The following is a 15,714-nucleotide window of genomic DNA, read 5'->3' as shown; positions in this document are numbered from 1 at the left end:
TTTAGAGAGCCACTATCCTCTCCTTTTCTTCTATATCAGAGAAAGGCTAACAGCCACCATCCTTTCAAGATGGCGAATTTGCAACTCAATACTTTTGTCATCTGATCTCAAGTTACAACACTCACATGTTAGCTAGCAGAAAACGACAGTTAGTTAATTATCAACTCATTGATACACATGCATTTTCCATTTCTGTGTCAATTAAACTGATTATGCTTAACAGAGAGGTCAGGAGATTTTTTCTAGCATTTGGCAATTTAGGGGACAACAAGCCCCACAACATGGTACAACATAGTAAGTATCAAGCGAAGCCTGCAAAAAATATTGCAGATCTGTAAAAGGATTTCTCCAGTGTTGGGCTCTAGGCAGCCTTGAACAGGAGCTTCATATTGCTTTTCAGGCATGTAGATTTTTCAGGAAGGATGAGCGGCAAAGGATGTCTTTATTTTCCTCCTATCTCCAATGTCTTCCCCTATTGTGCTATATACTGTGCCACCAGCCTCAGATCTGAGCATTTTATTGCTCTACAGCAAGGTGGTGGAAAGTGAGAGTAGTGGGAAACCTTTTTTCACCAGTTGTGGTCCCACATTGGATTTTGCCCGTTGACTATGAGGAAGGGACAAGTAGGCTGTTTCTCATGTAATATGAAAGCCTTGGTGGTGCAGATGTAGCCTGTGGATCATATATTGCTTTCCCCTAGCTCATGTTAACTAAATTCTCATTTGATTGTTGAGGATGGTGGCAGTGGGGCTGTGGCCTACACTTGGAGATAATCTGCTGCCTAGCTTGTTTCTTTATTTGCAGTATGTAGCTGGGTGTGTTGCAAAACGGTGTATCTGCTGGAGTACATTAGCACAGTTATTTGGTTTCCTATGTTATACAGGGTACGCAGGAAACTTCAGAGCACATTTTCTTTATTTTCCAATAACATTATTCAGGTTAATATTACTCCACAATGGTGGCATCTGCCAGGGAAAATAAAACACAATATTTTACTCTTTTAGGAATTTCTGCCTGCTCTGGCTAAATCTGCACATAAACTGTAAATGCCAGGAAATTCTGACATGTTGCAGGAACATGCTCCTGTATTATTATTATTTTTTATGTTCTGCTCTGTTTTAGCAACTGCATTGTGCTGTAGTGGGAAGTGAAAATGCCAAGCGGTATTTTGAGGCTGTGCAAGGATCAAAGCAACACCAAGGAGAACTTTTTGGTATTCATAACCTTTTCAAGCTTCAGGACCATGGATCCTGTCTGACAAAAGAGATTCTGGAGGTGTGGTGTTTTACCTTGGTCCTTTTGAATATTTGTGCATCTTTTCTCTATATCTTACCAGGCCTGTGAAGAAACACATGTTTTGAAATGTGGGAGGATTTTCACAACAGTAAAGTTAGTAATGTTGCTTTTCTCACCACAGAAGAGAGATCCAGTCTAGTTGCTAGTGTAACTTTTCCTTAACTTGGGGCTGGGGAAACTTTTTTGTCTCAAGGGCAGCATTCCCTAATGGGCATCCATTTGGGGGGGACATGCCAATGGTGGCTAGGGCCAGAGGCAAAAAAGTAGGCCAAGCAGTTGGCGTAACCCTTTGTACAGTAGGCTACCTTCCAGTCAGAATAATAAGAATAAGAATAAGAATTTATTATTTGTACCCCGCCCATCTGGCTGGGTCTCCCCAGCCACTCTGGGCGGCTTCCAACAAAGATTAAAAATACATTAGAATGTCACACATTAACACCTTCCCTGAACAGGGCTGCCTTCAGATGTCTTCTAAATGTTAGGTAGTTGTTTGTCGCTTTGACATCTGATGGGAGGGCATTCCACAGGGTGGGTGCCACTACCAAGAAGGCCCTCTGCCTGGTTCCCTGTAGCTTTGCTTCTCGCATTGAGGGAACCTCAGCATCCGGGCAGAACGATGGGGGTGGAGACGCTCCTTCAGGTATACTGGACCAAGGCCCTCTTTACACGCAAGCAAGCAACCAGCATGTTCACAGTTCAAAGAAACATTCCAGCCAGGCAAAAGTATTTGAGAAGGGCACAGAATATCCCCAGACAGAGAAAAGGTATAAGCTGGGAAGAGTTCTGAAGGCTTGAGCTTCCTCACCACCACATTAACTTGATATTTTAATATTTATTTGTTTGAGAAACTCCTAACCTGCTTTTCATTGAATATGCTCCCAGTTCAGGGTACATCGTAGTAATTCAAAATAAAATACAGTTAAAGCCAGTATAGTTCCAAAGAGCAAACAAGAAACAACTTAAGCAAGTCCGTCAAGGGCAGAGATGCCCATCAGCACCAATCAAGGTGAATGATTGAAAAAAACACACACAAAAAACACCTAGTGCCGAAAACCCATCATAGTGCCAGTCGAATGTGAGAGGAGGCGGCATTCCCTGAGCAGAGCGTCATTACTGAGAAAAACCTTCTCGTTTGTTGCCACATCGTGGATATTTTAGTTATTCACATACATCGTACCTCGGAAGTCAAACAGAATCCGTTCCGGAAGTCCGTTCGACTTCCAAAATGTTTGGAAACCAAGGCACGGCTTCCGATTGGCTGCAGGAAGCTCCTGCAGCCAATCGGAAGCTGTGGAAACCACGTCGGACGTTTGGGGTTCCAAAGAACGTTCGCAAACCAGAACACTCACTTCTGGGTTTGCGGCGTTCGGGAGCCAAAATGTTCAATAGGCAAGGCATTCGACTTCCGAGGTACGACTGTAAATATATATATATATTTTAATAATACCCAACCAGGAAAATATCAGGAATTAAGGTCTGCTAACTCTGTCCTTGAATGCAAATAAAGCAATTCCCCCAGGCCTGCTGATCCCCCGTCATATCTCTCTGTGTGTGTCTGTGTTGCCATTTTGTTTACACAAGGATCAGCCCTCAGAGAATGTCTCCATTATTAGTATCTAGAACAGGCATGCACCGATGTGCAGAAAAGTGACTGATCAGACCAGTGAGTCTACATGATGTAAACTTAACCATGAGTAAATTGCTTCATTTTTTAGAGAGAGGGCCAAGTGGAAGCTGGTGTCATGACAGCTACTACATGGTTAAAAGAGGAACCCCAGGGAGACGCAGCAGAAACGGTAAATTATCAACTTGCCTTTCTGTTTTCACATGTTATGAAATGTACTGCTTTAAGATTTTGGATCTGCTAACTGTGATAAAGTCTTGAACTGTCAGTTGGAGTAGACCCGGAGGAAACTGGAGGGAAAAAACCTAGGACGGCAGGAAAAGAAGTGTCCGAAACTTCTCTGTACTTCAAAACATTTCTGTGCACATTGTATAAAGTTACTTTTCTGGCTTATGAACTTATGTGGCTTTTTTCATTTTGAATCTGCCAAGTGATTTTTTTGGCAGAACAGCGTATCGTACCAAATAATAAATGGAGAGGAACAAGGAATTTAACAACACATTATTGGTATTTTTAAAACATACACTTGTGAAAGAAAGAAAGAAAATGTGGCCATTAGAGGTTGAGTTTAATGGTGTCTCCTTGGCTGATGGAAGCTTTTTTCCTTCCAGCAGGTGGGTGGCGCTGTGGTCTAAACCACTGAGCCTCTTGGGCTTGCCGATCAGAAGGTCGGCGGTTCGCATCCCCATGACGGAGTGAGCTCTCGTTGCTCTGTCCCAGCTCCTGCCAACCTAGCAGTTCGAAAGCACACCAGTGCAAGTAGATAAATAGGTACCACTATGGCGGGAAGGTAAACGGCGTTTCCATGCGCTCTGGTTTCTGTCCCGGTGTCCCGTTTCCATGCGCTCTGGCATTAGTCATGGTCCTCCATGCGCCAGTAGCGGTTAGGTCTTGCTGGCCACATGACCCAGAAAACTGTTTGTGGACAAATGCCAGCTCCCTCGGCCTGAAAGCGAGATGAGTGCCGCAACCCCATAGTCGCATTTGACTGGACCAGCTTCTTCCCTCCACTGGATCAAAGAGCTTTCCATCAGAAGAGGGGTGGGCACAAATGGGTATAGCTCTACATCATTTTAGAAAGGCCTGTTTTCTGCTTTTAAATTCTAGTGTTCTTATAATTGGGAACCTTGGCTTATCTATAATTAGTTTTGCTATTTGTGTAGGTGTATTTTTTTTAACCTTTCTAAAAGAAGTCCAATGTAGCTCACATAGCTACTATACCATAAATGTACTGTAAGCGGTATCATCAAAATGTCACACAATAAAACAGAGACTCCATTAAACATCCAAGCAAGTCCTGTAAGAATAAGTAAAATGTCTTTTTTTATCAAGACGTTTTTTGTTTCTGTCATTAAAGATTAGCTACTTCTGCAGTGTGCCCTCTTACAAACAATTCAATTAAGCCTGTAATTGTAAGTGTATTGAAATGTAAGCCCTACTGAATGGACTTGGACTTATTTCCCAGTTGCCCTGTAAGCATCAGCCTATAAGTTGAGCTTTTTAGCTTTGATTGCTGTCGGGTCAAATAATAATGCATCTTTAAAAGCTGCACAAAAACGAGACATTGGAAGATATGGTAAGAAAATGAGGAAAGTTGCTTTTCCATAACCAAATAGTAGGTAACAACCCAGAGGGAATGGTTTGTCAATAAGCAGATAATAAGAGTCAATAAGCAGATAATCTAGAAGGACTTACAAACTTTAGTTGTGGTTTTTTAAAAAGAAATATATATATATATATAATGCAGTTTTCCTACGTTTTTAAATGTCTGATAATTGTATTTTATGAGCTGGATCCATGAACATCCTTTTCAAATAGAAGGGCTCCTTCTCTCCGTGGCAGGAATTCTGATCCAGCAATCTGTAGAAAGAGGGAGGGAGCCCCTGTTCCAGTTCCTACGTAGATCCCACAGTGCACTAGAAGAGGTTTTCAGGAGGCTCCTCCCACCCTCTGTTTTAATAATTATGACTATGGCATGTCATTTGAAGATTGAAAGTAAGCACTGATAGTTTGAAGACACGTTTTAAATTGCAGTTTTGTTTCATATTTTCCTGTTTCTCGCATGATTTCAGCACGCAGAGGGTGGCTGTGAAGATCAAGACACTGCCAGCCCCAGGAAACTGTCGAAAAGGGAAGAGTTTGATTGTGGCAGTGACTTCAGTGACGAGGAGCCTGTGAGAAATTCCAAAGTGAAAGCAGAACAAAGCCGATCTTGCAATGCAAAAAACAGCAAAGTTCTGCAGGGACAGCTTACTTTGCTGCAGTGTGGGTTTCCTAAACTACTAGAAAAGGGCACTGAAATTACTGAGGAGGATAGTTGCATTGCTGTCTCCAGTGGTGAAAGTGTTGGCGGTAAATCAGTGTGGCAAATATCTAAAGAAAGCTCCCGAAATGAATGTTCCCTGAAAACTGAGGACCACTGCAGTACTGCAGGACCTGAGAGAGACTTATTGTCACCAATCAAAGCTGCGAAACAAGAGTTGCATAGAGAAACTACAGACTGTGATTATCCTGTTTCACTACAGCCTGAAGAAGAAAAGGACCCTGGAAATAAATACAAAGACATGCATATTTTAAATCAAGTTGGGGTCGTTATGGAGACAGAATGCAGTTCAAGTGACAGTGATGATATCATATTTCCTTCTCAATTTCCCACTGACCAGAAATCTGTTAAAAGCAATAAAGGTGCAGCAACAAATTGTGAATGTTTAGGAACAGTAAAAGGCTCCACGCATACATCTCTGCAAAAGCATTTGACTTCCGAGCACAGCAGCAGGAGTGTTTCACCTTACAGCAAAATGACACCATTTGAAAACATCCGAAAGATCACATCAATGAAAGACGCAAGTGATATCAGTGATGAGTCTGATGATATTGAGATGTCTGGATCAGGAAAGCAGAAATTCACCGGCATTCTGAAAGAAAAACGGTTCTGTAACAGGGGGCTTGATGTCTCCTCCACAAGAACTGCGTTGCACAAGAGCAATGTTGGGGAAAGCGATGCTGATTCTCACATAGATGAGTTCTCATCACCAGAAGACGGTTTCCCAATTAATATACGAAGAGAAAGGCTAAATAGTGAGAGGTGTAGAATTCAAATTAAACCCAAATCGCCAGTGTATCCTAAGAGTCCCTCTTTGACTCTGAGAAAACGACACCATTCCGATAAGCACAAGACTTCTTTCAGCGAGCAAACATTTGAAAGCCAAGGGGAAAATGTGGGATCCCTGGATAGACTTCTTGGTAATTACAAATATATCATACATTGCAGAATAACCAATAGGGTTCCGAGAATGATGCTTTAAAGCAAAGGCACTTTGAGTTTTCTCTAATTCCTCAAATGACTGTATTTACAGCAGGACAGGGTTGGAAAGAATTTCTTTACAAACCTGGAGGATTATTTTGTCAAATAATTGTAAAGACCTGTTTCTAAAACAAAAACAAATATTGGCGAAGACAAAGCCTTAACTGTCTCATAATCCTATATCAACAATTAAAGCTTTCTTTGAAATTGCCATTAGCACTTAGAATAAAGGGAGCTTTTGAGACAGGTTTACTGCCAGTCTGCATTACAGTCTGAACTAAGCTTTATTTCAAGTTAAAACTTTCCTTTGTTTTATTGGTCATACTACTGTATTTACTGGAGTCTAATGCGCCATCGAATCTAATGTGCACCTCCATTTTCAGAAGCTTGAAACCCAAAAAAGTATCTGCTGGAAAATGTAAATGTGCCATCGAATCTAACATGCACCTCAATTTTTGCAACGTAATTTGGCCAAAAAAAGGTGAGCATTAGATTTGAGTAAATATGGTAGATTCACTGTTGCTCTCATGCTCTCTGTTTGGACTCTAAATAGTGGAGTGTTTACTTTAACCAAACACTGTTTGTATTGTATGTACTTATAGACAATAAGAACCATTTGTGTTGATAGCATCTCAAGATATTCAAAAATTGCTTCCGAATTTTTGCTGCTTTCAACAGAGATTTCATGTTCCTATTTAGGAGTGCAGTCCAAACCCTGGGCTACTGCCCAGTGAGGATTAACGGAGTGAAAGATCCACAGCTCGGAAGCATCTGTCAGCAGGGCAGGCAAAGAGCAATCAGGCCTGGATTTGGGCTGACGCCGTCACATGACAGCAGTGGGGCTGATTTGGGATCTAATGGATCTCGGACTGGCCCTGCCTATATCTCTTCCTGCCTCCAGAGTGCCCCATTTTGAAACTTCCCACTGGCTGCTGTGGGCATCAGCAGCGGCAGAAGAAGCTGCTCGGGCGTCTGGGGCGACGCGCCCGCAGGGCAAGCCGGGGGGCCTCCGGAGTCTGGCTGCCTCCTCCCACTCAGTTGCCCTACAGCTGGGGGAGAGGCAATGGGCAGACAGTTTGGGCACGAGAGACTTGTGGCTCAGGTGCACTGCAGGCCCCGCAGTGAGTGCCATCCAACTGAGACCACATAACACCAGTCTTGAAAGACCTACATTGGCTCCCAGTACGCTTCCGAGCACAATTCAAAGTGTTGGTGCTGACCTTTAAAGCCCTAAACGGCCTCGGTCCTGTATACCTGAAGGAGCGTCTCCACTCCCATTGTTCTGCCCAGACACTGAGGACCAGCGCTGAGGGCCTTCTGGCGGTTCCCTCGCTGCGAGAAGCAAAACTACAGGGAACCAGGCAGAGGGGCTTCTCGGTAGTGGCGCCCGCCCTGTGGAACGCCCTCCCATCAGATGTCAAAGAGAAAAACAACTACCAGACTTTTAGAAGACATCTGAAGGCAGCCCTGTTTAAGGAACCTTTTAATGTTTAATAGGTTATTGTATTTTAATATTCTGTTGGAAGCCGCCCAGAGTGGCTGGGGAAACCCAGCCAGATGGGCAGGGTATAAATAATAAAGTAAAGGTAAAGGGACCCCTGACCATTAGGTCCAGTCGTGACCGACTCTGGGGTTGCGGCGCTCATCTCGCTTTATTGGCCGAGGGAGCCGGCGTATAGCTTCCGGGTCATGTGGCCAGCATGACTAAGCCATTTCTGGAGAAACCAGAGCAGGGCACGGAAACGCCGTTTACCTTCCTGCCAGAGTGGTACCTATTTATCTACTTGCACTTTGACGTGCTTTCGAACTGCTAGGTTGGCAGGATCAGGGACCGAGCAACGGGAGCTCACCCTGTCACGGGGATTCGAACTGCCGACCTTCCGATCAGCAAGTCCTAGGCTCTGTGGTTTAATCCTCAGCGCCACCCATTATTTTTATTATTTTGTCACCCCCCTCAGTGCTGACACCCGGGGTGGCTCGCACCCACCGCTGGAGGGACAGCTTTTGCCCAATTCAGCCCCCTGCCAAGCACAGCACAGCACAAAAGGGGGTTTGGGTTTCACCTTAAGAGAGGGTAATCTTCCTTAAAAGGTTAAAAGTTCAAGGTTGTAGGTTTGAAGTGTGCGTTCTGCTAACCAGGCACATTTGGGTGAATTAAGAGTTGCTAGGATCCTTAGAGGCTCAAGAACAGGCTCACGAAGCTTAAAATTTGCTTAAGTGTAGATGCAAACACAGACCAAAGTTCAGAAAGAAAACTCTTTTGTATACAAATAGTGTTGTGGTTTTTTTTAAAAAAGGACTTAAAGAAAAGAGGGAAAGGGCAGGAGATTCAGGGCTCAATCTTCCCCTAACAATGCCTGCTGGTGCAAAGTTTCCTTTTGTTTCATTGAATGCCTACCTGCCAATCGTGTTGTATCCTTAGATGAATGAACTCTTGTGTTTCTTTTTCAACTGATAGGTGATGTTGCAGAAGTGTCGTATGTTCACTCAAATCAAAATGTGGTTGGTTCAAGCAAGGCGGAAAATCAGATGAGTCGGTGGGCGGTGCAAGACGTGTTTGAACTGCAGCAGTTTTCGCAGCTCCCTGCAAATGTAGCTGTACGCCCTGCCAAGGTAAAGAGAAGGATTTGTGGAATGTTTTCTCTTTCTGTTGTTGTTGGTTTTCGACCTCAGTATTTCCCTTGCTTTTTAAACCTGCCTTTTTCAATATTAGCAACCGTGAGTGATCAAAGACCTAGTTCCTTGGACAAGGTACCTCCAACAGAGTCCAAACAAAGCTCTTGCTGCTATTTTTGTATCAAGGGAGCTAGGAGTTCGGTGGATAATACGTTACGAAAGATAAAATATATTTTCACTGGGAAATGCTTAACGGACATCCCAAGGATGATATGTTGTGTACCTTTGTTTGCAGTAATTTTTTTTTTAAAAAACTAATATTGTAAAGCGCATGCTCTGCATTCCTTTGGACCACATCAGCAGGGCCCAAGGTCTTGTCATCTGGGCAGCCAGTATCTCCATGCACCCTGCCCAGGCTTGCGCCCTGAGGAGGCCACTTTGGTGCTCCTAATACAGCGGTTTGACTTCACCCCCAGAGGCACACGCCATTGTCTCTTGAGGCAGACGGATGTCAACAACAATATTGTCAAAAAAGCATACCATTTCCCTATTTTTGTTTGATAATACATGCAGACCTAGAAGCCTGTCTCCTATGCATGTGTTGCTTAATTTCAATAATGTACAGTCATACCTCGGGTTGAAGTACCGTATTTTTTGCTCTATAAGACTCACTTTTTCTCTCCTAAAAAGTAAGGGGAAATGTGTGTGCATCTTATGGAGCGAATGCAGGTTGCACAGCTATCCCAGAAGCCAGAACTTTCAGAAGCTTTCACTGCGCAGCAATCCCTCTTGCTGTTCTGGCTTCTGAGATTCAGAATATTTTTTTTCTTGTTTTCCTCCTCCAAAAACTAGGTGCGTCTTGTGGTCTGGTGCATCTTATAGAGCGAAAAATACGGTAGCTTTGGGATAAGTATTTTCAGGTTGCGCGCTGTGGTGACTCGGAAGTAACGGAGCGCGTTACTTCCGGGTTTCACCACTCGCGCATGAGCAGACGGTCAAAATGACGTCATGCGCATGTGCAGAAGCAGCGAATCACGGCACGCAGACGCGGGTTGCGTTTGCTTCTGGATGCGAATGGGGCTCAGGAACGGATCCTGTTCGCATCCAGAGGTACCACTGTATATATTTAAGCACACATCCTCCTTTGTCTCTTGGCTTCTATTTCCAGTTTAGGATTTATAGGCCACAACATTACAGTGATGGTAGAAACTGCACCGGACAAGCATCTTCCTTCTGCGCTGCTTTTGCAGACACAGGAGAGCTCTCGGTGTCTGACATGGCAGTCATATGCTACTTGACTCCCTAACCTGGAGCCTGAAGTCCTTTCTCTCAAACCCTCTTTCCCCTGCCCCCTAGATTCTCTTCTCCTTTGGTACCCTTTCTTCTGAGACATCCCCGAGGTCAGCTTTCAAGTCAGAGAAGCTTTTAATCCCAGCCAAACTGACAGCTACCATCTTTCACAAAAACTGCATTGTAAAACTTTTCTTGTTCCCAGAGCAGTTCACGTGTTGATGCAAATATCAGGTTGTACCCAATGGAGTTTTCCCATTAGGTGCAAAGAGTTGCACCTGCGCAACGGGACATCCATCCCTCCTCTCCTCTTGCACCCTGTTCAGATCTGCTGGAGAAGGTTTGGAGAAAGCCAGTAATAGATTGGGTGGTGCTGCACTGGTCAAGAAGAGGAATTCTGTTTGTGTAGGTGGAAGGTCTTGTGCTAGTGGCACAACTTTGTTAGATACAACCTATTGTTACTCTCCCCAAATTGGTTTCAGAGTCTTAACTGTCACAAGTGCCATATCATATAGATTAAAGAACCAAAGTATCTGCCCCTTTAGCAGTAGCTTTTATGAAGAAATTAAGAAAGCGTTTCCTAGCAGAGAGATAGAGTGATGAGGAAAATCTGACCTACTTAATTTCTTTGTCAGCTACTGTCAATGGCATGGAAACACATCTAGAAAGAAGTTGGCAGTCGTACTTTTCCCATTTACACATTCTTTGTGTGCTTGAGCTGTGTGTAGGGTTGCCTGTGGAATGGTTTCTGCATCTTCAAAAGCTTCAGGGAAGGCTATGACTGGAAAATCTGTAGCTTTCCCAGATTAGGGATTCAGCATTGGGGAGAGCTGCATCTGTTTCATTTTGCAGGGAGAGAGTTTTTGCTGACAGGACTGGCGTGTGGGACTGATAGTGACACATCCAGTGAGGCAATTCATCTATTTCCTCCTCATGGGCCAATACTAAGAGCAGATCCACACAATGCATTTTAAGCACATCTATCACTCATGTGAAGCCCACAGCTTTGCCCAGTGAAACATTGCGCCTGTAGTTTAAGGATGTTTGGAATTGTAGTTCTGTGAGGTTGAAATTACAGTTCCCAGCATTCTTTGGGGGAAGTCGTATGCTTTAAAGTGTTTGCTGAAACGCTTTAGGTATGTGCTGTGGATCTGCTTTTTAAACAACTATTTTGTACCTCTATCCTCCCAGAGATTTATATATGCAGTGTGTGTGTGTGTGTATATATATATATATGTGTGTGTGTGTGTGTGCGCGCGCGCAGTATAAGATTTTTAAGATTTATATGTGCAGTATAAGATTAATTATACTGTATGATATTTATTTATTTGACTTGTTAGCTGTTCACTACAAAATAGTCTCCAAACGATTTATAAGCCCGTGATATGCTTTCATTGCTGTTAGTAATGTATGTTGGTTAGTTAGTAGTTTTTCTAAATTATAAAAAATATTAATGCTCAAAGTAGTATAAGTATACAGATATATCAGCTCTATAGTCACACACAGATCCCTGAAGACTCCTGCAGGTTTGCAAAAGCTCACAGAAGAGAAGAAATGAGAATCTTTTTTGAAGATTTGCTGTCCCTGCAATCTCTGACCCTGACTCCAGTTTTTCCTTTGTGACCCACTCCTATCTGATCACACAGTCCTCATTAGGACCATCGGATCTTGCTCCCCTATTTTGCTATCTCTGTTCATGATCCTGCCCACTTACTTCACCAGTGCATAAATACACCAGTGCAAGAAAACCTTTAAAACTACGGTGCATCATTTCTCAAACAGTGCCTTTGCAAGCCACTTACATTGCGAGGCTGCAATATATGTTAACCTTACTTGTCCCAGAAAGTGTTAAATGCAGGGATAGAAGCAGGAGACAACAACGTAATGGTTGTTAAGAATCATACCTTGCCAGGACATGGATTGGCATCACATGCAGCACCCCTTCTGTGGAGATGGAGATGCCAGATTCTTGATGTGCATTAGATACTTACTTGGGGAAAAGTTTGAACAGGAAATGGAACCTCAGGGCTGTTGGTGGTGGTGGTGAAATGCCTAGTGATTTCATTTACTGCCTTTACCACATACTTTGACAAAGCCATTAATCTTTCTGCAGTCTTTGACTGCTATGTCCTCAGTGTACGGCTAATTTTCATGTGCGCTGTTTAATTGCTGATGATTCATATAATTTTTTTTTTAAAAAAAGACTACACTTTCTCTCTGCTTTCCTCTTCTTTCCTCTAGCTCAGCCCCTGTATTAAACTCAAAGAACGTTTCCTGAAATAGGAAATCATGGCTGCTCTGGTCTCTTATCTTTTTCTACTGGCTATTCACTTATTCTTAATGGGCACAGTCTAAGAGGAAGTTAGTCTTCTTTCAGTTCCACTGAATGAAGTGGGTGGACAGCTTAAGCCGTCTGCTTTTATATACAATCTGCTTTTACATACAATTCATGTTTTTTTTTTAAAAAAATCTTGGCTTGTGTTATAAGCCCACCGCCTGGCTTTCTCCCAGCGCAGAGCCCGCCGCCCGTACCCGGCGTATAAGACGACCCCCGACTTTTTAACCTCTTTTCCGGGGTCGTCTTATACGCCGGAATCTACAGTATATGCAATTTCACTTAAACGTGTGGTGCCTCGGAGCATAACTCCTGCATAAATGGGGAGTTGCCTGTACAGTACTAAAAGCAGCATAGTGTCTTGTTTGCTGCAAACCATGTTGCATAGCCTAAGGACTAATGGACCAGGTTATGGGAGGGATTTTTCTGATGCATAGTTTCCGGGGGTGTGTGTGTGTGTGTGTGAAGCAATTTTGATTTGGGTGACTCCTGAAAGTTTTGAAATTTCAGATTTAACACTACATTAATAAAAGGATTTGTGGGTGTCCTTGCCTGTATAAGCTGTTTTACGCAACGGGAAATTGCTCTGAACACTGGGCCCCGAAAACTGAACACAGCAATCTCTGAACTGTGGTGGGTTTTGTGGTCTGGAGGATTGCCCAGTTGAAAATAAACTTAATTTTCGTCTGTAGCAGATTCTCCTTTAGTTCATAGGAAGATGCTATAAACGTCACTCTGTCCCTTATCAGCCGCCCAGAGAGGGGAACTGTCCTTTTGCCGCCACTCCAAGCAGCCTTGCAGGGCCCCCACCCTTCTGGTGCAACACCCCTGGGACACTCCGGACGGTCCTGGCCGCCCCATTGTGAGAAAGGTGCTGGGCAGAGGGGCTTTGCTTCACCCCCTCTGCCCCGTTCAGATTGTGGGCGCCTCAGCCCCATCCCAACCGAGCTGAAAACACCTCAGGTCTATAGAGTTGGTGCCTCTCTGGTGGATATCAGATCAATTACAGATTATCTTGCTTCAGTTTCTTTCAGCGCTGCTACTACTCCTTCTGCAAATACGAATACAGTGGTACCTCGGGTTAAGTACTTAATTCGTTTCGGAGGTCCGTTCTTAACCTGAAGCACCACTTTAGCTAATGGGGCCTCCTGCTGCCGCCGCACCACTGGAGCACGATTTCTGTTCTCATCCTGAAGCAAAGTTCTTAACCTGAAGCACTATTTCTGGGTTAGCGGAGTCTGTAACCTGAAGCGTATGTAACCTGAAGTGTATGTAACCTGAGGTACTACTGTATATTGTTATGTATGTATGTTTCGTCATTGTTTGAGGAGGTAAATCTAATTTGAAAACATTTCAAGGTAGTAATAATAATAATAATAATAATAATAATAATAATAATAATAGCTGTTTCCATTCAAAATTGAATAGATGGGAGCAAAATGGAAGAATACCCTTATGGGGTAGAGTTAAATAAAACTGGATATATCCTTTCTAATTGAAGTGTGCCAACTAAAATGTCCACTAAATATTTCTTAAGCTTTTATTTCTACTTTGCTTACATTACAGCTATGTTGGGAGGAAAGCCATCGCATTCTGACTGGTCTGAATATTGGGTGTTCCAGGTTTATTTCCTTTAATTTATTTTGTTTTAAAGGTTGCCTGCATCCTTTTTTGAAAAATAAAAAACTCCAACAACATAAAAGCAACTCGAGCCTTCTGGAGTCAGGGAAAACATCCTCTTCTACTGTTTCCAATCTATTTTGAATTGGATGTCTGGGTTCCTTATTTGATTCCTTAATTAATTTATGTGTTAATTGGCAAAAACAGCTTCTGTGAAAAAGCCTAAATAAGAATTCGAAATTACTGGTTTCTGGAATGGCCCTTGTTTGGCTCCTTTGAACACTACGTGTAAGAGATCCTCTTTAAGTGATGCCCACCCATCCCTATCCTTGGTAGCAAAAAGGAGGAAAAATAATTATATGAAAAGAAACAGGATACATTTCAAAGGTTTGAAGAAATAATATTCCGCATTAGAATTAATTTGCTTTTTAAAATACTGTACCTTGGTTTTATGCGGAGGCTCTCTCCCCCCCCCCCCCCCCAATCAATTGCTTGTTTTCAACTTAAGTTTGCTTAAAGTTTTACTGAAAAGGAATATACAAAGACAGCCATTGAATGGAGGATTAATCACTATGGCAACTGAAATGTGGTGACTGAAAAGGGGGAGGATGTATGCTCCCCTCAGCTTCCTGCCAGCTGTCATACTCAACCTTTGCGGAGTGAATCCAGTCCAAAATACAGACTATGACCAGCCCTAAGAAACTATATCTGTATTTTTATAAATTGGTACAAGTATCGCACTATAAAAGAAGACTTAATCCCCTGAATTGGATGACAGACACTTGGCACTCTTGACAGTGTTTTGACAGAGAAATAGCAGGATGCTTTGTAGTAAAACCTGGATTAATGGTAAACCCCTCTTTATGTTATTGCAGTGTGGTGTAAATGAGGGAAGTAAGCATTCTGTCAGCCCGGGGTTCAACGACGTGCCCTTTCTATGCCCAGTGCAGGTTTAAGGGCTCTGTGGAGTACTGTAAATACAAAAGTAGCGTTATTAAGAACCCTTTGTGCCACTTGTATTTTGTATTACATAGGTATTTTTCATAGGTTATGTAAACAAAAGGATTTCTTTCAGCTGCAGTAGATTTGAGCGCAGAGCATCTGTGCAGATCTTAGGTTCGGTCAAAAAAGCTGAAAGAGGATGCACAGCCCATAGGTTTTCCAATGGTCTTTTTGGCCCATGACAGTGAGTCAAACAAGAAACAAAAATAAAACACAGCACAAAATCCCCACAAACGTGTTTCCGTATTATTGAACATCCCAGTTTCACTGCACAACAAATAGTAGTTTTAAATGTCTTTTAAGTGATACTGTGGTTTTTTTTAAATGGTTGGTATGGTGAAGCCACTCATGTTTGCTAGAGGGGCTGTTGTGCTGGCGTTTAATCTGATGATACGTGCTTTGGCTTTTAACGTTTGAACTATTTCTAAAAGGATTAGAATTTGGAGATGAAGCCTTTTCTGAACTTCAGAGATGGTCGGGACCGTGGTGCAGACAAGTGTTGCATAAATAAGTACAACTCTGTTCTTGGGTCTGAGATGGGCAACCAAACAGATTATCATGTCTCTGATAATCTAGCTCAATGCAAAACAAAAAAAATTTTTTTCTTCCAGTAGCACCTTAAAGACC

General features: G+C 42.9%; 1 protein-coding gene across 8 annotated transcripts in view; it reads left to right on the top strand.

The window, feature by feature from the left end:
• The window catches only part of ERCC6L2 (ERCC excision repair 6 like 2), a 59,242-nt gene that overhangs the window by 33,986 nt on the left and 9,542 nt on the right, over positions 1–15,714 (top strand). For all 8 annotated transcript variants that reach the window (XM_083576489.1, XM_083576488.1, XM_083576484.1 and 5 more), the window contains 4 exons: positions 1,123–1,275; positions 3,012–3,092; positions 4,993–6,163; positions 8,683–8,837. In XM_083576489.1, the coding sequence (XP_083432615.1) occupies positions 1,123–1,275; positions 3,012–3,092; positions 4,993–6,163; positions 8,683–8,837 (1,560 nt within the window). The remainder of the gene's footprint in view (positions 1–1,122; positions 1,276–3,011; positions 3,093–4,992; positions 6,164–8,682; positions 8,838–15,714) is intronic.

The sequence above is a fragment of the Podarcis filfolensis genome, assembly GCF_964270895.1.
Source record: "Podarcis filfolensis genome assembly, chromosome: 11".
In the NCBI taxonomy this organism is placed as follows: Eukaryota; Metazoa; Chordata; class Lepidosauria; order Squamata; family Lacertidae; genus Podarcis; species Podarcis filfolensis.
Note: the sequence above shows the minus strand (reverse complement) of the source record. Positions and strands in the feature narration are given on the sequence as shown.